The sequence below is a fragment of the Giraffa tippelskirchi genome, chromosome 13 (genome assembly GCF_054371585.1).
Source record: "Giraffa tippelskirchi isolate mGirTip1 chromosome 13, T2T-mGirTip1v1.2.pri, whole genome shotgun sequence".
Lineage (NCBI taxonomy): Eukaryota > Metazoa > Chordata > Mammalia > Artiodactyla > Giraffidae > Giraffa > Giraffa tippelskirchi.
Genome location: NC_137287.1, coordinates 40073562 through 40096018, shown reverse-complemented (window position 1 = coordinate 40096018; position 22457 = coordinate 40073562). Strand labels below are relative to the sequence as shown.

Genomic DNA, 22457 nt, shown 5'->3' with positions numbered 1-22457 from the left:
CTGGTTCCTTTCCAAAACACCGGATCCATTTCTAAATTGTTCCTGCTGGAGTTTACTTTAGAAGCTCTCTCAGTGGTCTGTGGATGTAAACTTTGGGTCTGTGTCACTCCTGGGTTCTGGAAGGGTAGTTTTACTGGGTACACAGTGTAGGTCAAGCATGGCTGTCTCTGCTCAGGAGGCTGTCCCTGCTAGGAGGGCTTGGCCAGTGCTTGACCTCCAGGACCTGGACCCAGGGTCAGCAGCTTCTTCCTGTGAGTAGAGCCTGGCTGCCCTCCTCTCCCCACAGACCCCCCCACCCCCAGCCTGCAGTACTCACTGAGACCACCTGAGCTGTAGTGTCTGACAACTCTGAGTGGGGTGACCCCGGAAAGCAGAGAAGCTCAGAACACCAGCTATGTGCATTATTGCAAAATAAATTTATTTGAAGATAAACTGTCTTATAAAAGTTCAGAGGCAATTGGAGATCCCAGATTCAGCTAGTCTCATAAAAAGATTCAACTTCAAGTAGCACAATTTTGTGTCTTTTAATCCTGAACGTTCTTGAGTCACGAAACAGCCAACTGTTTACACACCATACTCAACATCTGACTCCAGCACCCATGGAGCCTAGCTCACAGACTGCGGTGCTGCAGCCCACGGCCTCAGAGGCTCCAGGAAGGGGCCGCCGTGGCCACCAGCCCTGACAGCACACACAGGTCCCGGCACCCGGCCCTTCCCTCCCCAGCGCCCCCAGACGCATGAGAACGTAAACCCAGAGCAGCCTGCTGCTGTGGCAGGGGTCTCTCTAGTTCCCAGGAGGAATCCAGAGGGATCCCCCACGAGGGTGTGCCAACAAGTCGTGGCGGGCCTTCCCAGTGAGCCCTGGAAAGCCGGCCAGCTGAGGGGCCTGAGCAGGTGGCCTCACTGGCTGCCTGGGGGTGTGGACGGGGAGAAAGGAGGCTCGTGGGTGCGGTGGCTCCTGCCTGCGCTGGCGGGAGCTACATCGGAGCTACGTGAGGATCCTGGCGAGGGCCTGCAGGGAGGGGAAGTCATCGTCCCGGGCGGCGTGCAGTGCCTGGTGGCTACCCACATCACCGTGCGCCAGCACCTGCTGGCAAGTGGGGCACACGCAGCAGTCCAGGCCCACCTGCCGGGTGCTGGCCTGCCACGCGCTCTTCCTGTTCTTCTTGGCCTTCATGCTGGGAGGCTTCTCGCGGCCCTGGAAGTCCGTGTGCGCCAACAGCAGCTCCTGCTGCTTAGCTGTATCAGGCAGCAGCACCAGCAGCTCATTGAAGATCTTCTCGAAGTTCTCCCCCAGGAGGTCCCGGCAGCTCTTGTAATACTGGGCTGCGGAGATCACGCCCTGCTGGCCAGAGCCAGACCCAGTCACGCCCGGCCCTGGCCTGGGGCCCAGTGGCCAGGCCGGCCCCCCGCACCCTTGCCTGCCTGACCTGTCTGAACTCCCCCGAGTAGCTCTTGAACTTGCTGAAGCGGGCCTCGTCGCTCTGCAGGAAGTCCCTGATGGACTGGATGAGCTGCAGGTTCCTCTCCCGGAAGTTCTCAGGTACCAGGTAGGCTCGGGGCACGGGCGTCGGCCTGGGTCTGAATCAGAAGGAGGTGGAGGCTTCTGCCTTTGGGGAGGCCCCAGGTGAGGGCACTCTCCCCCGAGGGGCATGGGGCCAGGGGCCTGCCCACACTTACGCTTTCGTGGTGGTCGTAGTGCTGGGGACACAGGCCAGGTGGGGGCTAGACGGAAGGCCAGAGAAGCCGGGGGGCGGCTTGCTGACGGGGGGCGCCAGGCCCGGCGGAGGCGGAGTGCCCTTCAGGAGCACCACGGCGTTGAAGCCTGCGGGGCGTGGGGCGCACGGGCAGGTCCCAGGACGTGACCTCACTGGCCAGGCACGGGCAGGCCCCGGTTCCCACTTTCCACATGCTGCCCCTCCCGCCAGGGTCATGGTCAAGCTCTGGCTTCACTGCTCCTCCCTGCAAAGCAGCCTCTCCTCACAGAGCGGGTCCAGGCTCACTGACGCTGCCAAGGGCCGCACGCGTGTTGTGCTCCCTCGTGGCAAACCCTGGCCTTAGTTATGTGCTCTGCCCTCATCTCAAGAGGGTGCCAGGACTGCCCCAACTTGCAGGAAGAAAGGGCACAGAGGAGCCATACGGCGGCCCGTGGGCACAGCTCATAGACCTGCAGCCTGCATCCACATCTAGCTACCAGGCTCCGAGGCAGAAGGAAGGGCCTACACGGGCCCGCCTGCCCGCCTGCGCCACCCTGGGTCTCACTCCACTACCCCGGCCCCTTCCCAGGGCCCCACAGCAGGCCTGGGCCTGGCACCTACCTGGGGGCGGGGGCATCCTGGGTGGGCAGGGGCCACAGAGCGCTGGGAAGTCTTCCTGGGGCATGGGGCAGGGGGGGGCCCCCAGGGGCCTTGGGAGTCCAGGGGGTTCCTTGGGGGTGCTCCGAGCTGGGGCCGGCCCCTCTGTGTGTCCATTGACGATGACGGCGGTGGGCCCCTCTGCTCTGCCAGGGGGGGTCGTGGGGGCCAGCTCGGCCCCAGGGGGCCCCTCTCTGTTAAGGGGTGGGGGTGGGGGCGACGCGGCACCCGACTTCTCGGAGCCCACCTTCCTCTTCTTGCCAACCTTGGTGAAGGTCTGGATGGAGGCCCCGGCCAGCAGGGAGGAGACGGCAACCATCGTGGGCACGCTCCGCAGCTCCTGGGCTGTGAGGCCGGCACGGCCATCCTCCTCCACCTCCTCCGCAGGGGGCGGCCCGCCTTTTTTGCCCCCCTTTCCCCCCTTGCCAGACTTCCTGGGGGGCTGGCTCCCTCCGCTAGTGGACTGGGACCCCGGGGCAGGATGCCCCACCTTCTTGCTGGCCCCGCTGTTCCAGGCAGAGATGAGGCTGGTGGGGGCACTGCTGGGCTTGGAGGCAGAGGGCACCAGGGCAGGGAAATCTTCCTCCTGGAAGGTGGTCCTGCCCATGGCGGGCACAGGGTAAGCCAGCGCCAGCCCCACAGGGCCTGGGGCGGCTGCGGCAGAGCTCGAGGACGAAGCGGAGGCACAGAGACTGGGGAAGTCTTCATCCTTGAGCTTCGGAGTGGGGGGCGGGAGAGCGCTGAGGAGAAAGAGCACAGGGTCAGTGGCCTGTGGGCTCTGGCCTGCCCTGCCCCCAGCTCCCACAGGAGCCCCAGGGCCCGCACCCCCACTGCCCCAACCCTCAGTAGGAGCCCCGAGCCCCACACGCGTGCACCTTGGTAGTGTGGCTCCTGCAGTGGGGCCAGTGGTGGTGAAGGCCTCCTGGCTCACAAGCCCATTGGCAGAGGCTTCCTTGGGACCTGCAAGGCACATGAGAACCCTTGTCGGGGCTGAGCACGGGTGAGGAGGCAGGACCAGGCCCAGCAGGGTGACCAGCTGGAGAGTACGTGGCTTCTCACCGACCATGTGGCCAGGATCCCGCCTCCCTCCAGTCGGGCGACCTGCCTGCGGGTAAGCTCCTCACCTGGGCCCTCGCCCGGAGTCCGGGCCGGGCGCCGGGGGCCCCGGGCCTCCTCAGGACCCCGCAGCCCCGCCTCCTCCTTCTTTGGCCTGCCGCCCTCTTCCCGGTCCTCAGCCCTGCGCGTCTCCTGCTGCTGCTGGGCGGCCACCGAGGCCCGGATGGCAGCTGCCACTTCTCGGTCCTCTTCTTCCCTGAGATGGGGAGGCCTTCAGGCTGGGCCAGGCCCAGGACTACAGCAACGCAACGTGAAGGGCTGGGGAGGGGCCTCACCCCGGGAAGCCCCGACACCAGAGGCCGGCCTGCCAGCAGCCAGCGGAGCAGGTGCCAGCCCAGCCTCCCGAGCCAGGAGAGGGCACTGTGGGGGCAGCAGGGCCACCTCCCCGCCAACCTCAGGCTCCGGCGCCAGGGCAACACCCAGCCCAGTTCTCTGGGGCAGCATCTGGGCGCCACAGATGCCTCAGTCCACGCCAGGGCCTCCTGGCACACCTGCACTGCACCCCTGTGACCAGGGCCCCTCACACCCCAGTCTGCAGGATCGTGGTGTCCCTGGTTAAATGAGAGGAGAAAGGAAAACACCTCGCTGAGGACACCGAGCGACCCTGTTGCCATGCCCGGAACACAGAGGCCAGAAGGCCAAGCTCCCTGACCCAGTGCCTGTCTCAGCCCAGCCGTCCGCACTGCCCCGGCCTCTGGTGGAGCCAGGCGGACAGAGGTCCTGGCAGCTCGCAAATCCTCCCACCTCTTGTACCTCCAGCTTCCTCGGCGGCTCTGCTGGGCTCCACGGCTGCCAGCCCGGCCCGTGCGGCCCTGACGGTTGTACCTGTCCAGCTCCTCGTAGTCCTCGCCGCCGATGACCCCTGCGGCCAGCACACAGCCAGTCAGGGGCCAGTCCGGACCCTGGCAGAGGCCTCCCTGTGCACCACAGCATGGACCCAAGGAGCAGGCACAGATGCCTCTTGGGGGTCACGGTGGCCCCCAGCCTCTACGGCCCGCGCACCAGGTCAAGTAGGAACTGGGCGGGAAGAAGGGCCTGGGCCTCCTGGCCCCACCGTCCCAGGAGGGACCCCCACACACAGCAGGCGCTTGGTAATCATCCTGACCCAGAGAAGAGGCGCCAGGGACACCCGCAGAGCAGAGCCAAGGCCCTCTGGGAGCCAGTCGGAGGGAAGAGCTCCGGTGCCCACGAGCTCATGGCTGTGTCCCTCGTCCCTGCTGAGGCTGAAGGGTTGGATCAGGACCTGGGTCTGAGGCCTGCAGGGTGTGCAAGCGGTGGGGACCCCACTCACCCTCACTCCGGCGCGAGTGCCGCGGTGCGTAGCTGAACTGCAGGTCGATCTGACGGTTCTGGCGGGCCTCGGCGCGGCTGCGGCTGTGGCAGGCCATCCTGTGGGCCTTGAGGTCGATCTCCGTGCGGAAGGCATGCGTGAACTGCTCCGTGCTGCAGCGGCCCTCCTCACACAGGAAGTGCTTCTCGCGGAAGTGTTCGCGCAGGTACGCGTAGTCACTGCGAGGACCGGGCGTCAGCGGGGCCTGTGCCAGCCCCGGGGTCCCCGTGTGCCTATGCCCAGCTGTGGCCCCCCGGGTCCCCCCACGCCCACCTGTAGTAGTCCTGGGCCCCGTCCGCGTCACAGAAGTGGCAGAAGTAGTGGTCACGACGCAGGTGCTTGAGCAGCTCGTCATTGTCCAAGTAGCGCTCGTCACAGAACTTGCAGAGGGGGTGTCCGCGGTGCGAGGTGTCGTCGGGATCCCCCTGCATGCGGTGCCGAGCCAGGTCCTTGCGCGAGTACCACTTCCGCTCGTGCGTGAAGATCTGTGGGGAAGGGGCGCTGGGCGCGTGTGTGGGCGGGCTCCCAGGCCTCCCGGCCCCACAACGCAGAGGGACTGTGGTGGCCTCAGCGCCGCCCCGGGGCTCCGCGGCCTGGTGGCCCAGGGAGTTACAGGCGGTGGCAGCCTGACAGCCTCCGGGGGGCTCCATGAGGCGGAGGACCTGGGAAGTGGCCTGGCGGGCTCACCTGCAGGTGCCTGAGGCACAGCTTGCAGCAGAACAGCTCATGCTGCTTCCGCATGTGCTGCTCCAGGTCCCCGAAGAGGCCGAAGGGCGGCCGCTCAGGACAGCGGGGGCACTCGTGCTGCAGCAGCTGCCTGGGGAGACACCGGGCCAGCCCCCTCCGGGCACTCAGCGCCACCATCCCCAGGGAGCAAGAAAAACTCCCTCCCCCAACCACGGCCCCCTGCCGTGGCCCTGCAGACACCCTGGGAGCGAGAGCCAGGAGGGCGGGCGCTCCGACCACTGTGTCAGACGGTGCCGGGCGTGGGGCCAGAGCCGAACAAGGCCCCAGTCCAGGAGACTGCCCCTCACCTGGAAGACGGGGGCTGCCCCCAAGATGACCGTACCCCTCATGGGGTTTTTCCTCTACAGGTGAAGAACCTGACTCGCACCAGCTCCAGTGCACCTCATAGAACCCCGGAATTCCCCCGCCACCCCCCCTACCTCCACTACCACCGCAGGAGGGGGCTGTGAGCACTCCCTGTTCCAGGAGAGCCCACCGACAGGAACCAGCCACCAGGCCCTGACGTTGCACCCCCAAGGGAGGTGAGGAGCACAGGTGGGGTGAGGTCCGTCCATCAGTCTGTCCCACTGCAAAGCGCCCGCAGGACCCCAGCCAAGAAGTCTGCTCTCACCTGTAGAGGGCAAACACTCTCCCGTCCATGAAGTAGATGTCATACTTCTTCTCGTGCTGCAGCTGGTGCAGAGGGATGGTGGCAAAAGCAGGGAGTGTCTTCCCGAAGACCACCTGAAACCAGAGCCAAAGGGACCACTGGGCAGGCCGTGGACACCCACTGCAGGGCGCCTTCAGGCCGAGAGCAAAGGGGGCACTCAGGGCCCCTCCTGGGAGGTCCCTCTCCCCACGCCTGGCCAGACGCCGGGGGGCGGCCAGGACAGAGAGGCAGCAGCCAGCCTCGCCTCCAGGGGGCAGCGACCCCACCCACCCCAGACAGACAGGCTGCCCCGGGGGCAGTGATGGATCAGAGCCCCTGGCCACCGGCCACCAGGGGCTCAATCACACGGGTGCTGAGCACAGGACAACACGCCCGGGAGGAAAAAGAGACAGTCCAAGGAGCAGCTGAGTAAAGAGTGAATGCCATCGCCAGACTGTATCAGGTGACTTGCATCAAGCCTGGCCACCCTCCACCCACCATAAGGCTTCTGTGATGTCACGGGAGGGGGGCGCCCCCAGGACTCAGCCACGGCCCCGGCTGCTCTTCGCCAGCTTCCTGCCCGTTAACTGGGCAGTCTGGGGGCGCCACATGGCTGAGCTGGTGTGATGGATGTGAAACTCTACAGCCGGCCGCTTCTCAGGGTCTCCAGCACTCAGTAAAGCTGCTGGGCCAGACCCTGACACTGGACAAGGTCACCCCTGCCTGGCCCCCAGGGCCCTCCTGCAGGCGCAGCCCCCCCTCCACCGAGCTGACAAGGACCCTGCTCCCTGCAGGGTCCCCCATCCTCCGGCCCCCCATCCTTCCCACCCAACCCCTGCACCAAGACCACACAGGCCCATCTCCTCGCTCAGCCACTTTCTGATCCTCCACTGCCACCGGCCTGGAGCTGGCTACTAGCCTCAGCTCAGCGTCCGCGCCAGCACACCCAGGGGACCTCCTTACCTTGGGAAAGGCCACATCAAGGTCACCCCTGTTATATTTAGGCCCAGCTACGGAGGATGTCTGAAACCAGAAGGGCCATGAACTTGGGAGAACGGAGGACTGGCTGGAGAGACTGAGTGGTTATGCTGGCCCCCACAGCAGGGTGGTTAAAACCGGTTCCTGGGGGCTCTGGTGGGGGGGGCAGGATGGGGAGGTGAGCCTCCACTTCTGAGGACATGCCCTCGTTGTTCGGGGGCAACCAAGCCTTGCCCCCTCCTGCCCCCAAGGGAAGTGTCCCAGTCCAGCCATGCCCAATCTGGAGAACCAGGGGTGGGGGGATGAGCAGACCCCGACAACCTTTCTTCCCAACACCACGCTGGCAAGCCAGGCAGAGGGTGGTGGGGGCTACGGCCCCAGCTACACCAGCCGCATGCCTGTGGCCTTTCTTCACAGCAGAGTCTCGCTCTGCCGCCAAGGCTCACCCTGTACCCTCTGCCCAGGATCTCCCGACAGGTCCGAAAGGGATGTGGGAAAGGCCTGGGCTGCACACTGGCCTCTTCTCGTGGGATCTGCGCTCCAAGAGCAAGCCCACACCCAGCCCTGCCCTACCCCCACTCCCAGGGGTGCTTTTCCAGAACAGACCCCGGTTCCTGCCCGGGGACAAGCACCCGCAGGTGCAGGGCCCCGAACTGCTAAGGACCTGCTGGCAGTTCAGAGCACAGGAGCCAACCTCCAGGACACCGCACGCCCATCACCAGCCCTCGAGGGACGCCCCAAAGCTGCCAAAGTGTCCCAGGCTGGCAGACAGCAGAGGAACGATATCCTTCCCCAGAAACACCGGTGTGGGGAGGCCCCTCCTCACCCCCACCCTGGCACCTCCCCTGAGTTCCGCTCCGATCCACCACAGGTAGAGTCTGTCCCTGGATGTGAGCACCCTCACTGGACCAAGTGACCATCAACTTGGGGGGTGTCTGTCCCTCCGGAGCAGTCTGGTGAGACAGTCCAGGCTGGGCGCACCTAAGCCAGACCAAAGGGGGATGCTGGGCGGGCTCAGGAAGGGACTGGAGCACAGAAGAGGCTTGGGAAGGGAACGTGGCTGTGGGCGCACAGGCTCAGGCCGTGTTCGTTTTCGAATGAGGTGAGCAGGCTGCCAGGTAGGATGGGGCAATGCTGACAGCCCCTCACAAACAGGCTGGGAGCAGGAAGGGGCCCCCTGGGACCGGGCCAGACGACGGGCTGCAGCAGCCAGTGTCCCTGCCCTCACGAGAGGGTGAGGCGAGCGGCAAGACCGGATGGCTGCACAAGGAGGAGGGTGTGGTGGCCTGAGACCCACCCACCTCGGGGATGGGAGCGGTCCCAGGATAGAGGTACAGGCCAGGCCTAGACACTTGAGGATGGACAATCCTGGGCAGCCCCTGGGTGGGCCAGGCAGTAAATGACCAAGCGGGAAAGGGCACCCCTGGGTGGGCTCCAAAAGGATCAGGCCCCAATGAGAGGGAGATAGGGGCAGAAGCCCTCTAAGACTCCCCGACCAGGGTCGTGTCTGCTCGGGGCCTTGCTGCTCCCCACTTCCAGTGAGCTGGGAGCACGCATGGAGAGTGAGTGCAGAAGAGGGAATGGTGTCCACTGTGACCAGGGTGAGAGCGGCTCCCTGGGGAGGAGGGACAACAAGGAGCAGGACTGGCCTCCCTCCCACTTCCCGCCTATGAGATGGGGCAGACGGGCTGCACCAGGCCGTCTGCGAGGCCCCTCCTGGCTCAGACACATCCCACTTTGTACACCAGCCCCGTCAAGCCTCTCCGACATCACTGGGGATCAGGGCCAGGTGGAAAGCAAGACTAGACTTGTCTTTCAGAAGAACGTAGCCAGTGGGAAAGACAGGACCAGGCAAGAGGGGGCAGGACCCCGGGACCTGACATCAGTCTCAGTCAGCGTGCCCCCTGCTGCCACTGCCCACCAGCTGGGAGGGAGCCTCGGCCTCCACCACGAGCACCTGCCAGGCAATCTTAACTCATCTGGCTCCTGGTCTGAGCGGCAGCTGCAGGACTGTCCCCCGGGCCGGCCAAGGGAGGCGCCAGGTGAAGATGCAGGAATTAAGTAAACAGAGCTGGCCTGTCCCACAAAGCATCTTGCCATGCTTTCCTCCCAATTTTTTAGAGGCTTAGTCCCATAGAGGAGGCAGAGGAGAGGCAGGGTTCAGGAGTTTCTGAGCAGGCATGGGACACAGGATGAATTCAGAGGACAGTGCAGGACTCAGCCAGGGGACAGGACAGGGGTGGGGTGGGGTGGATTCCAAGTCCAAGCATGGGAAGAAGCCAGATGAATGCAGAGGAGCATCATCTTCCCAAACTGCCCAGAACCTCCTCGTGCTGCCAAGCAACTCAGAGCAGGCCTGGTAGGAAGGCAGCTTGGCCAGGGCACCTGATGCCAAACCACACCCCAGCGGGAGCCAGTTGACAGCTCATGTCCATGCCCCCTTGCCACAGAGCACCTGAAGGGTGTGGGACCCACAAGGAATTAGAGAGGCCAGATGCTAGCTATGAGAGCCATATATAGGTGTCTGCTTACTTCCTCCCCACTCCAGTATTCTTGCCTGGAGAATCCCATGGACAGAGGAGCCTGGCAGACTACAGTCCATGGGGTTGCACAGAGTTGGACCCAACTGAGCGACTAACACTTTACTTTCTCAATGAGACGTGCAATGCCTGGGGCTGGAGACTCTGCTGCACCTGCCTGCCTACCTCCCTGACTGCCAGGAAACTACACATGTGCTGGGAAACCTGGTCATTCAAGAGTTACGTCACATCACGCAAGCCTGGCCTGCAAGGCAGGCTCTGGTGTAGCTGGGAGGAGCCTTCTGACTAAGACACTGACAGACACATGGTTTCACCGACTGCTCCTGCACCCCAGACCTCTCCCAGAGGTCCAAGTCTGTCTGGCTCCACCCCATCACAGACTGACAGCATCTCCCAGCATCTTCTTCAGGTAGGGTACAGGATATGTGTCCACAGAGCTCATGAGATTACAGCATTTGCTTGGCTCCTTTAACATAAAAGTCTACTTAAAAAAAAAATGAAAAAAGGATGTTGTTTCTGCATCACTTGCAGGAAGAAGAAAGTCAGATTCCCTGACAGGTATCACCAGCCCAAGCTTTCCATTCACATACCAGGAGAATTTCACAACTCTGGAAGCAAACAAATTTCAAAGCACAGCAAACCCAGGGAGTTCCAGCTAAGTGCCCCCAGCGAGCAGCTGGCATTGGGTGGGGGGGGAATGATGCCCTTTGACCTCACCAGGACTTCCAAGTCTGGACAGTCAGAAATTCCTGCCCATCCACTCTGGAGCGGAGTCCCCTCAGCTGAAACTGGCAAGGAGGATGAAAGCTTCTACCACTTTTATCCCCACCCACCAGGCACCCTGAGGAGACCTCCGTGGTTTCGCTTTCCCCTTGGGTGGCAGGTCTGAGTACAACAGTCACTTAACAGATGAAAATGCCAGTCTCAGGAGTTCGCTCAGCGTCACCCAGAGAGGCCCAGACACACGGCTAGGCTGGAAACGTCCAGACTGACCCTCTGCTCCCAGGACAGGTCACCTCTGAAGGTGCCCACTTTCCCTGCTGCCTTCACCGGGATGGAGACCCCTGAGGAATAAACCCCCAAAGCCGAGCGAGTCGGGAAGCGTCGGCTCTGATCGTACCCCTTCTGGCGGCCTGGCAGGAGTCCTAGGAGTCAGCAGGAAAGCCCGCAGGCTCTGGGCCCACAGGGACCTCGGCCACCGCCTGCCTCCTGCCCCTGGACGGCCCACAGCTGGCCCAACGACGGGGACCCCGCCCCAGGCGGCCGCGCCGGGCCTGCCGTTCCTAAGCTGGAGCCACTAGGCCTGCGGCCGGACACCAGGAAGGCAAAGTCCCCTTCCGGCTGCCGGGTGCCCAGCCGTCCGGCCGGGCCGCGCCCGCCCGGGAGCCCCGACACGCGGCCCGCCGGCGCGGCTCACCTGGCGCAGCTCCTCACGGCACACGGCGCAGTACCGCTGCTCGCACAGCACCCGCATCTTGGTGGAACAGCGGTAGCACACCGGGTGGTCGCAGCGGCCCAGCGCCGTGGCCTCCAGGTCCCCGCAGCACAGTACGCAACTCCCGCCGCCTCGCTCGGGTGCCGCCGCCGCCGCCGCCTGGGCCGCGCGCCAACCCTCCGGGCCCGCCGCCGCAGCCGCCGCCATGGTCCGGGATCCGGCCCCCTCCCGGCCGGCGCGGCGCCGCACCGCACGGCGTGGCTCCCGGCGGGCCCGCCCGCCCCTTCCGGGGCGACGTCACCGCCCCGCCCAGCAACGGGCCGGCCCGGCGGAAGTGCGTGCGCGACTTCCGCCTCAGCGAGGTGCTGGCTAAAGCGGCCACCCCGCCCCAGGGCTCTAGCCTGAGGCAGCCGATGTGGACGCCCGCCGCTGTCCTCGCGCCAGGCTGAGGACGTCCGGCTTCTCTCAGCTCAAAACGCTGTCCTGGGCCTGCCCTCTCCTCTTGGAGCAACGTATGACCCAAATATTGATGGGTCATACTTAATACTAAAACGCTATTCGTGGTTCCTCTGAAATTCAAATTTAACTGAAAGCCCTGTATTTTTATTTGCTAATATTGCGACCTTGTTAGGAACCCAAACCTCTCTCCAACCCAGATCTTTATGTTGTATTTGGAACAAACAGGGGCCTGGTCATCAGGCACACGTGCGTGCACACACAAACACAATCCCTATCGGAAATGAAAACACGTGGTGACATCAGTCTCCGAGCCAGGGGTGAACACCCCAGTCCCAATAGAAAAGGCAGGTAGAGAATGTGATCTCTTCATGGGCAAGTTGACGTCACCCAGCTGAGCCTGGGGGCTTGAGGCAGAGAAATAGCAGGACGGGTTTGCAGATTGAGGGTAGTGAATCCAGGGGCTTTGGGTCTCTGCAGTCTGTTCCGGGGCCTCCTCACTACGCTTAGGACCTCTCTTCTGCTGTTAAGGGAGGTTGGTTCAGATCTGAACCCTTCTAGAAAAGAGGCAGTGTGTTGTGGGAGGAGGATGAGCTTGGACTGTAGAAGCAGAAATGGGCTGGAAACTCCCAACTACGTATTTGCTGGTGACCTTGAGCCTTTAGCTTCCTTGTTTGCAGAACAAGGATCATCACACCAGTTAAACCTGGTGGTGGATTGGCCATGTGCAGGTGTCATCTCACCCTCACAAAACCCCACTAAAAGGACAGCAAAGGAGTAAAAGACTTTTTCCGTGAGCACAAAGAGGAAGGGAGCAAGCAGCAAGTGAAAGATGTAAGCAAATTGTGAAATGACAGAGAGCAGGTGGAGGGTGACTGCTTTTCATTTTACAAAGCATCTTTAAGACCCTTGGGGGAACCCTACAGAGCAGTTCATTGAAGGTGGGGTTGAAAAAGGAGTGCATGGAAGTTGGTGCATTGACTGGGCACCTGGGCCTTCCCTGTATCCAGTCCTCCTCCCACTCACTGTCGGCAGGAAACTGGAGGATTGTTCATTGAGGAAACGCACCACCTCAGAAAGAAGATCTTCATAGCCCCTTAGGGATTGAAAGGCTATCCTGGTGCCCAGCTGCCCTGCAATGAAGCTAACGGCTCAGCAAGCCACGCCCCCACAAAAGGAGCCGGTCTGTCAGGGTCTGACCGGCAGCCAGCGATCTGCAGACTCAGGAGGAAAGCCTGTGGTGTGAGATACAGGGACGAAAAGAAGCAGACCCAGAGAGCAGAAGGAAACTGTAGGGGGGAAAAAAAATATATATATATATATATACATACACGTACATATATAAACATTTAGAGTCTTTTGGACAACAAGGAGATCAAACCAGTCAATTCCAAAGGAAATCAACCCTGAATACTCATTGGAAGGACTGATGCTGAAGCTGAAGCTCCAGTACTTTGGCTACCTGGAGCGCGGCCAATCTGAAAGCGTCAGTTCTTTGGTGCTCAGCCTTTTTTTTTGGTTTCCTATTGCTCCTGTAAAAAATTACCACAAACACAGTGACTTAAAACAATGCAGATTTATTATATTACAGTTCTGGAATTCAGGAATTCAGAGTCTCATTGGGATAAAACCAAGGTGCAGGCGGGCTGCATTCCTGCTGAAGGCTCTAGAAGAGAGTCTGTTTCCTTGACTTTTCCAGCTTCCGGTGGGCCGCCTGCTTTCCATGCTCCTGGCCCTTCCTCCTTCCACAAATCGCATCGCTCCAGCCTCTGTTTTCATTGTCACCTCTCCTTCTCTGACTACCTCCCTCCTCCACACTTAGGAACCCTTGAGATTACATTGGGCTCACCTGGATAATTCAGGGTGCTTTGCTTATATTGGGTTGGTAAAAAAGTTCATTCAAGTTTTTCCATAACATCTTATGGGGAAAACCCACAGGAATTTTTTTGCCAACCCAATATGAAGTTCAGTTGATTAACATCCTCAATTTTATCTGCAACCTGAGTTCTTCCTTACCGTGTAAATAGTCACAGCCTCCAGGCATTAGGGCATAGACATCTTTGGGGATGGTGGTGGTGGTTTAGTCGCTCAGTTGTGTCCGACTCTTGTGACCCCATGGACTGTAGCCCACCAGGCTCCTCTGCCCATGGGATTTCCCACGCAAGAATACTAGGGTGGGTTGCCATTTCCTTCTCCAGGGGATCTTCCTGACCCAGGGATTGAACCCAGGTGTCCTACATTGCAGGCGAATTCTTTACCAACTGATTCACCAGGGAAGCCCGAAAGGAGCCCCCTAGAGTACTGAAATCTTTTCTACCTTGATCTGGGCTCTGGGCACATAGGTGTAGGCATATGTAACAAATGCAGTTAAGATGTGCATACTTTACTCAAAGCATACCTCCTTAAAAAGACCACCCTTTGGTCCTGTGTTAAGAATCCGCCTGCCATTGCAGGGGGGACACAGCTTTGACCTTTGGCCTGGGAAGATTCCACATGCCCAGGGGCAACTAAGCCCAGATGCCACAACTACCACACGCCTAGAGCCTGTGCTCCACAACAATGAGAAGCCGGTGCACCACAACGAAGAGTAGCCCCCAACTGCCGCACCTAGAGAAAGCCATGAAGACCCAGCACAGCCAGAGCAGAAGAGACCACCCAGGGACTGCCCTGGTGGTTCAGTGGTTAAGTCTCCGTGCTTCCACTACATGGGATGTGGGTTCAATTCCTGGGGGGGGACTAAGCTCCCATATGACATGTGGCATGGCCAAAAAAAAAAGACCACTCATTTTTAGAGTAGCAGTTGTTCGTGATTTCAAAATATGGAGGCAAATACTAGGAGAAATAGCTGAAAGAGTTGGAAGTCATTGCCCCTGGAGGGCAGGATGCCGATGTGAAAGGGTGGAACAGAGGCAACTTACTATGTCCCTTATACCAGCATTTGACTTAAAATGTATGGTGGCGCTAGTGGTAAAGAACCTGCCTGCCAATGCAGGTAGATGTAAGAGACCCGAGTTCAATCCCTGAATATGGAAGATCCCTTGGAGAAGGAAATGGCAACCCACTAGAGTATTCTTGCCTGGAGAAACCCATGAACAGAGAGGCCTGGCGGGTGGCAGTCCATAAGGTTGCACAGAGTCAGACACAACTTAGCACACACGCCCATGTAATCTTAATAAAACATGCCTTTTCCTTCTCCAAGGGATCTTCCCGACCCAGGGATGGAACCTAGGTCTCCCACATTACAGGCATATGCTTTACCCTCTGAGCCTTAATAAAACATAATCATTTTTTAAATGACAAAATGGAGGGGTTTTCTTATTTGCTGTGTCATTAGGATAGGGTTCCTGTTGGGGGAGGAGGCAGGTGCTGTGCCTGGAAGGGGGAGTATGAAGCAGACATGGTCCCAGCCCCCGGAGGGCTTGGTCCAGTGTCAGGGGAGGTGATATGCGAATAGAATCCATGATCATCTAGCTTCTAGAAGGGTGTGTGGATGAAAGGTGCAATGAGCCTCAGAAAGACCAGGCAGCTCTCATGGATCATTAGGGCCACCACTTCCTCTGGCAACAGACTTTCGGCTCCAGACTTCTGGGTGGGGAAGGGCTGGCAGAGACCTTTGTTCCTGGGCCTCTGGGCTCAGTGCTGGGCAGGGCACAGAGCCCCTCATCCTGAGCACCCCAAACTGGGAGCCCAGGGACCATCAAGCTATTTGGTGCTCTTCTCCCTCACCCGCCCTGGGCTCCCTCCTTGCCTGCCTTCTGCACACCTCCACCTGACAGGCAGACTCCCTACCGACTCTGTCCCACATGCCCTCCACCTCTCACCTGCACTTGGACATTTTCCTTCCCTCTGGTCCACAGTCATAAGCCAGCCGGAAGGATTGCTGGTATTTAAACTTCAGACACTGAACATTTCGTTGTGCAGGGCATTTTTTTTTTCTCAATATGGCATTTTCAGATTTATCCACTCTGCTAACTGTAGCTGTCTTAAATTTTCTAACTGCGCAGAAACCTCCATTACTGCATCGACCACGATTGATCAGCTTACACATCGATGACGTTCTCCCCGCAGATGCTTCCTGCCCGCCCGCCTGCAGTCCCATGCATCCTCTTAGCAGGGAGCGGGCGGCAGTGCCAGGGGACCCTCGCGTCGTGCCGCGCTGCCCACCCACTGCACACTCCAGGCAGCTCTCAAGGCCAAGGGGCCCCAGGAGAGAGAGGCAGGGGTGGGTGGAAGGGGCAGCTTTCCACCCCACCCACCGGTCCCTGTGGTCCTCCAGGCCCCTCCAGGCGCGCAGGCAGCTCCCTCTGTACTCCCGCCCTGCCTGGTTCCTGCACCATCACCCCTCCGTCAAAGCATCTTCTCTGACAGGTTCGAGGACTAGGCAGCCACTGGAACAGCCACAGCAACAGATGTTAGCCACGCCATTTACCTTCCCTGGTGACTCAGACGGTAAAGTGTCTGCCTGCAATGCTGGAGACCTGGGTTCGATCCCCGGGTCAGGAAGATCTCCTGGAGAAGGAAATGGCAACCCACTCCAGTACTCTTGCCTGGAAAATTCCATGGATGGAGGAGCCTGGTAGGCTACAGTCCGTGGGGTCGCAGAGTCGGACAGAACTAAGCAACTTCACTGGTTACTGCATGCCAGGCACCGTGTCAAAACCCAGCCTGGATTTTTTAAAAAATTTCGGCCATACCACATGGCATTCAGGATCTTACTTCCCAGACCAGGGATCAAACCCATGCCCCCTGCAGTGAAAGTGCAGAGTCTCAGCCACTGGATGGCCAGGAAGTCCCAGCAGCCTGGATGTTTAGTGCTCACAGCAAGCTGGTCAGGAGGCTACCATTACTGTTTACCAATGAGGAAACTGAGGCAAGCGGGGCAGAGGCACTGATGCCTCCCCCCACACACCCACCAGCGTCCAGCCTGGGGCCCTGAGCTCCAGGGCGCGTTTCTCAGCGGCTCCACAGGGCCTTTGTGGGGAGAGCTGACAGCTTCCAGACCTCCCCTAGGGGATCACCAGACCCCTCTGCCCCTCCTGCCTCAAAAGCAGGGGCCTTCCTCGGCACCCCTGACCCCTCTGGGCCTCTCCCAGTGTGCAGGTCTGAGAGGAAGGACAGACCCAGACTGTGCTCCCCTCCTGCCTGGGATTCACCCCTCATTTTTGCTGAAGAGACAGGCAGAGGGGGAGGGAAGGCTTCCATTGAGCACTGTAGCTGGGGTCCCCAAACTGGAACTCTCAGGCTGCGGGGTCTAGGTTGGACCCCACTCCATCCCCAGTGCTTACCCAGGTGACTGGAGCAAGTTAATTTCCCCCAGGCCTTAGTTTCCTCTTTGGTAGATGGAATCAATAATTGTCCCACCTTGTGATATTGTTTGGGAATCTCCCAGGTGGTGTCAGTGGTAAAGAACCCTCCTGCCAATGCAGGAGATATAAGAGATGCTGGTTTAATCCCTAGGTCAGGAAGATCCCCTGAAGGAGGGCACGGCAACCCACTCCAGTATTCTTGCCTGGAGAATCTCATGGACAGAGGAGCCTGGAGGGCTACAGTCCATAGGGTGGCAAAGAGCTGGACACGACTGAAGCAACTTATCACGCACACACATGACATTGTTTGGAGATTAGAATACGATAATTCAGGATCCCTGGTGTCTGGAACCTAGATGGTACCCCGTGAGTGGTGTGGTTGCTGGGGGGGTGGGGTGAGGTCTGATTGTTTTGAGGGTTGAATCCTCCCTGGTATAGGGCTCAGGCAAAAAATGGGTCAGGCCCTGACATCTGGAAGGAGGCTATCAACCCCAGGCAGGCAGAGAGGGATACTCCAGGAGACTATTCAGATAAGGGCTATTTAAGCAGGATCCTGAAAGATGAGTAGGAGTTTGATCATAGATTGAAAAGGCCAGGATGTCTGTCCCAGTCATGGAAGCGCAGAAATGGGCCAACTCATGGGTTGCTGGGTAAAGCAAAAGAATTGAGACTGGTCTGGCCAGAGAACGTGGTTTTAGGGATCACAGACAAAGAGGAGGGCTTCCCTGATAGCTCAGTTGGTAAAGAATCCACCTGCAATGCAGGAGACCCAGGTTCGATTCCTGGGTCAGGAAGATCCTCTGTAGAAGGGATAGGCTACCCACTCCAGTATTCTTGGGCTTCCCTTGTGGCTCAGCTGGTAAAGAATTCGCCTGCAATGTGGGAGACCTGGGTTGGATCCCTGGGTTGGGAAGATCCCCTGTAGGAGGGAAAGGCTACCGATTCTAGTATTCTGACCTGGAGAATTCCATGGACTATATAGTCCATGAGCTTGCAAAGAGTCAGACAGACTGAGTGACTCTCACTTTCAGTCAAAGAGAAGGCTGGAGGTCTGCAGAACCTTATCCTGTACAGGGCAGGGCTGGGGGTAAGAGGAACTGATTCTTTATTCTGGGAGCCTAATCCTAACCACTGTCTCCTGGCTAAACTCGCAGCTGCAAGCATACACCACCTAGCAGCAGCTGGGAAGTAGGTTGGTGGGGAGAAGCTAGGGTCTAGGGAGCAGAGAAGGGGGTGTGGGTACATATATGAACTGTGTTAGGTGAGGGCTTCCCAGGTGGCTCTAGTGGTAAAGAGCCTGCCTGCCAATGCAGGAGACATAAGGGACACAGTTTCGATCCTTGGGTCAGGAAGATCCCCTGGAAGAGGGCATGGAAAACCCACTCCAGTATTCTTGCCGGGAGAATCCCCATGGACAGAGGAGCCGGGTGGGCTATGGTGCATGGCGTCTCAAAGAGCTGGACACGACTGAGCACACACAGGTGAGTATAAGGAACAGCCGTCAGGGGAGGAGGCAGGCAGAGGGGTCTTGGTGGTACAGAGGGCCCCCACCAGTCAGCTCTCCTGCTTTGCCCCCTGGGGTGCTGCTGGGCTCCCAGTCTGATCTGCGTGTGCCCCACCTTCCTGTCCCCCATCCCTGCGCCTGGCAGCTCCTCTCCTTGGGGATAGAGGAAGAGGGGGCCGAGACAGGGGAGGTGGGGAGCCCCTGGACAGGGAAGGAGATGAATTCCAGGGAAAAGCCCACTCAGCCAAGGTGCTTCAGGAGCCCATGTCCTGCGGCGCTGCCTGGGCTCCTCTTCTCCCTTCATCCCGCCCCCTCCCCTTAGGGAGCCCGGCAGGTACCGCGGGGGCGAGCAGGGGCGGGGCCGCCGAGCAGTTATAGCCGGACCCGCGGGGACCCAACTCCCCGCCTGCAGCTCCCTCACTCCGGCTTCTCCACGCGGCGTGCGCATACCCGACGGAGCCAGTGCTTGGTCCGCGCCTTCGGGCGGCAGTCGACGTGAGCACCCTGGCGCGGGGCACAGGGGTGCGGGGCCCGGGGCGGGGGGCCATCGCCAGCCGCCGGCTGCTCGCCCTGCTATGGCTGCTGCTGCTGCCGCCCACCGGCGCCTGGTACAAGCACGTGGCGAGCCCCCGCTACCACACGGTGGGCCGCGCGGCCGGCCTGCTCATGGGGCTGCGCCGCTCGCCCTACATGTGGCGCCGCGCGGCCGGGCCCCTCGCCTGGGACACCTTGGGCCTGGGCGCGCTGCCCCAGGGGCCCTCTAGCAGAAACACCCTCTCTCCGGGGCCCGCCGCCCTCGATGCTCTGCTGCTTCCCTCCGGAGCTCAGAGACCGTGGGAGGCGCCACGCAGAAGCTCCGGGGCCGGGCTCCCGGTCAGTGTGCCTCGCAACCTGCGCGCCCCGGAGTCCGCGCACCAACCCGAGTGGCGGCCCGGCGCCTACGCGTGGACCTCGGTGGAGCAGGCCAGGTATGCGGGGAGAGGAGGGGGACAGGACGCCAGCAGACGAGGGGGGCGTCTCGGGAGATATGAGCCTTGCTGTCTGCCTGCCCGCAGGGCACGCGACGACCTTTCTATCCCTGACTCCGGGGAAGGCTCTCCTGGAGCAGTCTCTACGCTTCCAGCCCGGGGAGTCGGGGGAGCGGTAGTGGAGAGCGCACGGTCCTCTCCCCACGGGCCTCTCTGTTCTTTCTAGAGCCTTCGGAGAGTCTCCAGCTCAGCCACGGTCTGCTCAGGGAACCGCCTTCGCCAGCCCCCGCCTCAGCCCGGAGCGGTCCTGATCGCCGCCCCAGCTCGAGCCCCTGCTCCTGACCCAGACCGAGTGTCTTCGGCCAACAGGCCGGAGGTCTGTTCAATAAAACTCGCCTAGTTCCCGCGCCCCCGCGTGTGACCCCTTTCCTCCGAGTTGTGTACTTTGTCATCTAGCTCTGAGGAGCAGACTGCCGCGCCCACGCCCAGGCAAATGTCAGGAGCCCTCCCGCCCGCCAGCCTGCGGGAGCACGCGTTCCCACCCCCCGCCTCCCCCTGCCCTACCCCTGCTTCGCCCTCTCTGCCCCAACCCAGCTGAGATCTGCGTGTCCTTGCGGGGCAGAAGAGGGGCAGAAGAGGGGCAGAAGAAGGGCAGAGAGGCAGAGACACTGCTGGGGGCTAGGTCCCCTTCTCCCTTTTCTGCCAGTGCTGCCACTCCTTGTAGGGGGTGGGGTCATCAAACCAGGTCCCAGGGTCCCCAAGGAGGGGAGGGGTATCCCACGGTGGGGGGGAGGGCAGTCAGACCCTGAGTCCGGCTGCCGCGCATCAACGTGTGCAGGAGAGCAACAGCCCCCACCCCAGCCTCCCAGGAGCCCCACTGGGGTCCCCTCACTGTGCTCCCTGGCCAGCCTGGGGAGAACGGCTTCCCCAGGGGAGCAGGATCTTAAGACCTGGCAGCCCATCCCCCACCTCCCAGCGTTCATTTCCAACCTGGATCTCCTTGGAACCCCTCCCTCCCCTCAGCCAAGGGCTGCCAGAGAGGAAATGGGGACCCCTTGGCCCCCTTGCCATAGCCATGCTCTCTTCCTAGGAAGGAAGGACCTCCACCTGACACCCCCTTGCGTCCTCAGAGACCCCTCAACTGCTGACCCCCTTCTGCATTTCCAGTTATTGTCCCCTATCCCCCGTATAAATGTGCTCTGCCATCTTGCAAGGGCCTCCCTCCATCTGGGTCCTTTGCCAGTGGTCCCCTGACTCCACCCTCTGCTCCCCCTTCCACCCTCTTCAATATGGGCTTGGAGTCCCACAGCTGTCCTGGACCTTAGAGTGCTTGGTCACTGTGCCCCGATGCTCTCCAGCTGCCCTTGGAATCCTCCCTTGGCTGTGTGGCAAGGCTGACCTTGGGTCACCCAGAAAGGACAGGAGGAAGGGTGGCCTCTGGTCTGTCTAGCTCTTGGCTTTGGAAGGCCCGCGTGGAGCCAGCCCCCATGCTAACCCCCCAGCCTTAGGAAACACCCTCTAGAGATGTCTCCCCACTGGCAATAGCCTCTCATCTCCTGGGTGCACTTGTCTCCCATATGGCCTGCTAGTGCGGGTACTCTATTTGATTCCACCCTTCCAATTCTTACAGCTCCCTGATTTCACTCAGTTTTTTTTTCCTCTAGGATCTGCACTGGGGGAAGTCGCAGACCACTCAGGTCAACCTACTTCCCCCCCGCCACGCCCCCAGAGTTCTTGTCCCTGCCCCTCACTGAACATGGGTGTCCTGACTTTGTTACCCCCAGTGCAGTACACCTCAAGGGCTCCCACCACTCATGCAATGGAATTCATACACTGAGGCTGGGCCCTGTTCCCGCCTCCCCCCACAGTCTGCAGGAACTCGTGGAAGATTTCAGAACAGCCCTGTGGCCCACTCTGCCTGAGCACTCCAGGGCACCAGGCCAGCCAGGTTACACGCCCCTCCTGGGGGCTGCCCCAGCCCTGCGTGTCCCCTCACCAAGGTACACAAATTTGCATCCCTGAGTCTCAGCGATGCCTCCCCGGTGCTCACCAGGGCCTGACGCCAAGTGGCCTGTGAATGTTTGGGGTCACAAGCGCTGAAGCGCTCGGTAAGGGGCTAGATTTCATGTAGCCTGGAGAAGAGGCCCCAGTCCAGAGAGGCTGGTGCCAGATCCAAGATGAGAAAGCAGAGCCCATCGGGAGCTCGGTAGAGGCCCGCCTTTATGCTCCAGCAGTGCTCACAGAGCTAGGGCGCGGGCCTCACCAGAATCCCCCACCCAGCAAGGCAGGAGCCGCCAGAGCCAGAAGGGTGGGACTTTGGGCAGCTTCCCGGACGCTGCAATACTACGCAGGGCCAGTAAGAGGCGGTGCGCGGCTGCTCTACTGGACTGCAGGCGCGCTCCGCGCCCCCGGCGATGGGCGGGGCTGAGGCGGGTGACGGGCGGGGTCGGGATGTAATGGGCGGGGCTGGTTTGATGGTGGGCGGGACCAGAACCGGGTGGGCGGGCAGGCCGCCGGGGCTTCCCCGGCGGCGGGTTTTGTGCCCCTCCGCCCTCACCGGTCCTCAGACCTCTCGGTTCTCTACCTCTCGGCCCCGGACCTCCTGCTCTCATCTCTTCCCGTTGCGCTGATCCCTCCTGCTCCCTTCTGGGGCTCTGAAGAGAGGCCTGGTGAAGGCTGAAGGAACGGATTGTGAGCGAGGCCTGGTCATCCCTCGAGGCCCTTAATGCCCACTAGGGAGGCCGCGCCGGCCTGAGAAGCGCAGGCCCATTAGCCCGGGCGTCAGACTAATGGCTCCCTCCCCTCTACAGGCCCCCAGCCCTCCCCTCTGGCAGTGACAAAGCCTCTGCCCACGCCCACGCCCCAGAGTCTCTGTTCAGGCCCAGTCTCTGCCCCATCTCTGCAGGGAGGTAGGTTCAGAGGTCAGAGGGAACCCCCTCCCCCGAAACAGGAGCACAGGACAGTCCCAGCCCAGGTCGACCAAGGGAGAGAAGGACTGGAAGGTCGGTCGTACCTCCTGTCCCTCTGTCGCACACCAGCATGCCTAGATGGCACGAGTGGGGTGAGTGCACCAGTGTGAGGGGGTGGGCATGACC

General features: G+C 60.9%; 2 protein-coding genes across 3 annotated transcripts; one reads left to right on the top strand and one right to left on the bottom strand.

The window, feature by feature from the left end:
• Nucleotides 1-397: 397 nt before the first annotated feature.
• Nucleotides 398-11403, bottom strand: ZNF598 (zinc finger protein 598, E3 ubiquitin ligase). 2 transcript variants are annotated; one of them, XM_081555504.1, is made up of 12 exons: nt 11111-11403; nt 6158-6270; nt 5488-5617; nt 5070-5285; nt 4762-5005; nt 4215-4332; nt 3479-3666; nt 3230-3314; nt 2319-3094; nt 1681-1825; nt 1431-1581; nt 398-1342 (listed from the first exon to the last, which is right to left on the bottom strand). In XM_081555504.1, exons 1-12 carry the CDS (start codon nt 11333-11335, stop codon nt 989-991), a joined length of 2745 nt encoding a protein of 914 aa, XP_081411630.1. In that variant the 5' UTR covers nt 11336-11403; the 3' UTR covers nt 398-988. The 2 variants fall into 2 exon arrangements, with proteins under 2 accessions (XP_081411630.1, XP_081411631.1); XM_081555505.1 differs by having other exon boundaries at nt 4762-4979; nt 5074-5285.
• A 7340-nt stretch (nt 11404-18743) lies between these two features.
• Nucleotides 18744-19769, top strand: NPW (neuropeptide W). The gene is made up of 2 exons (XM_081555503.1): nt 18744-19362; nt 19589-19769. The coding sequence occupies exons 1-2, from the start codon at nt 19061-19063 to the stop codon at nt 19671-19673; spliced, it is 387 nt and encodes a 128-aa protein (XP_081411629.1). The 5' UTR covers nt 18744-19060; the 3' UTR covers nt 19674-19769.
• The last annotated feature ends 2688 nt before the right edge of the window (nt 19770-22457 follow it).

Excerpts from the sequence above, each read along its gene's own strand:
- ZNF598 (XM_081555504.1), bottom strand. The coding sequence starts at position 11,335 with ATGGCGGCGGCTGCGGCGGCGGGCCCGGAGGGTTGGCGCGCGGCCCAG. Across the intron at positions 5,618-6,157 it reads AGAGTGTTTGCCCTCTACAG|GCAGCTGCTGCAGCACGAGT; the intron begins GTGAGAGCAGAC and ends GTGTCTCCCCAG. Across the intron at positions 5,006-5,069 it reads CCCAGGACTACTACAGGTGG|GCCCCGCTGACGCCCGGTCC; the intron begins GCGTGGGGGGAC and ends GGGCTGGCACAG.
- NPW (XM_081555503.1), top strand. The coding sequence starts at position 19,061 with ATGGGGCTGCGCCGCTCGCCCTACATGTGGCGCCGCGCGGCCGGGCCC. Across the intron at positions 19,363-19,588 it reads ACCTCGGTGGAGCAGGCCAG|AGCCTTCGGAGAGTCTCCAG; the intron begins GTATGCGGGGAG and ends TGTTCTTTCTAG.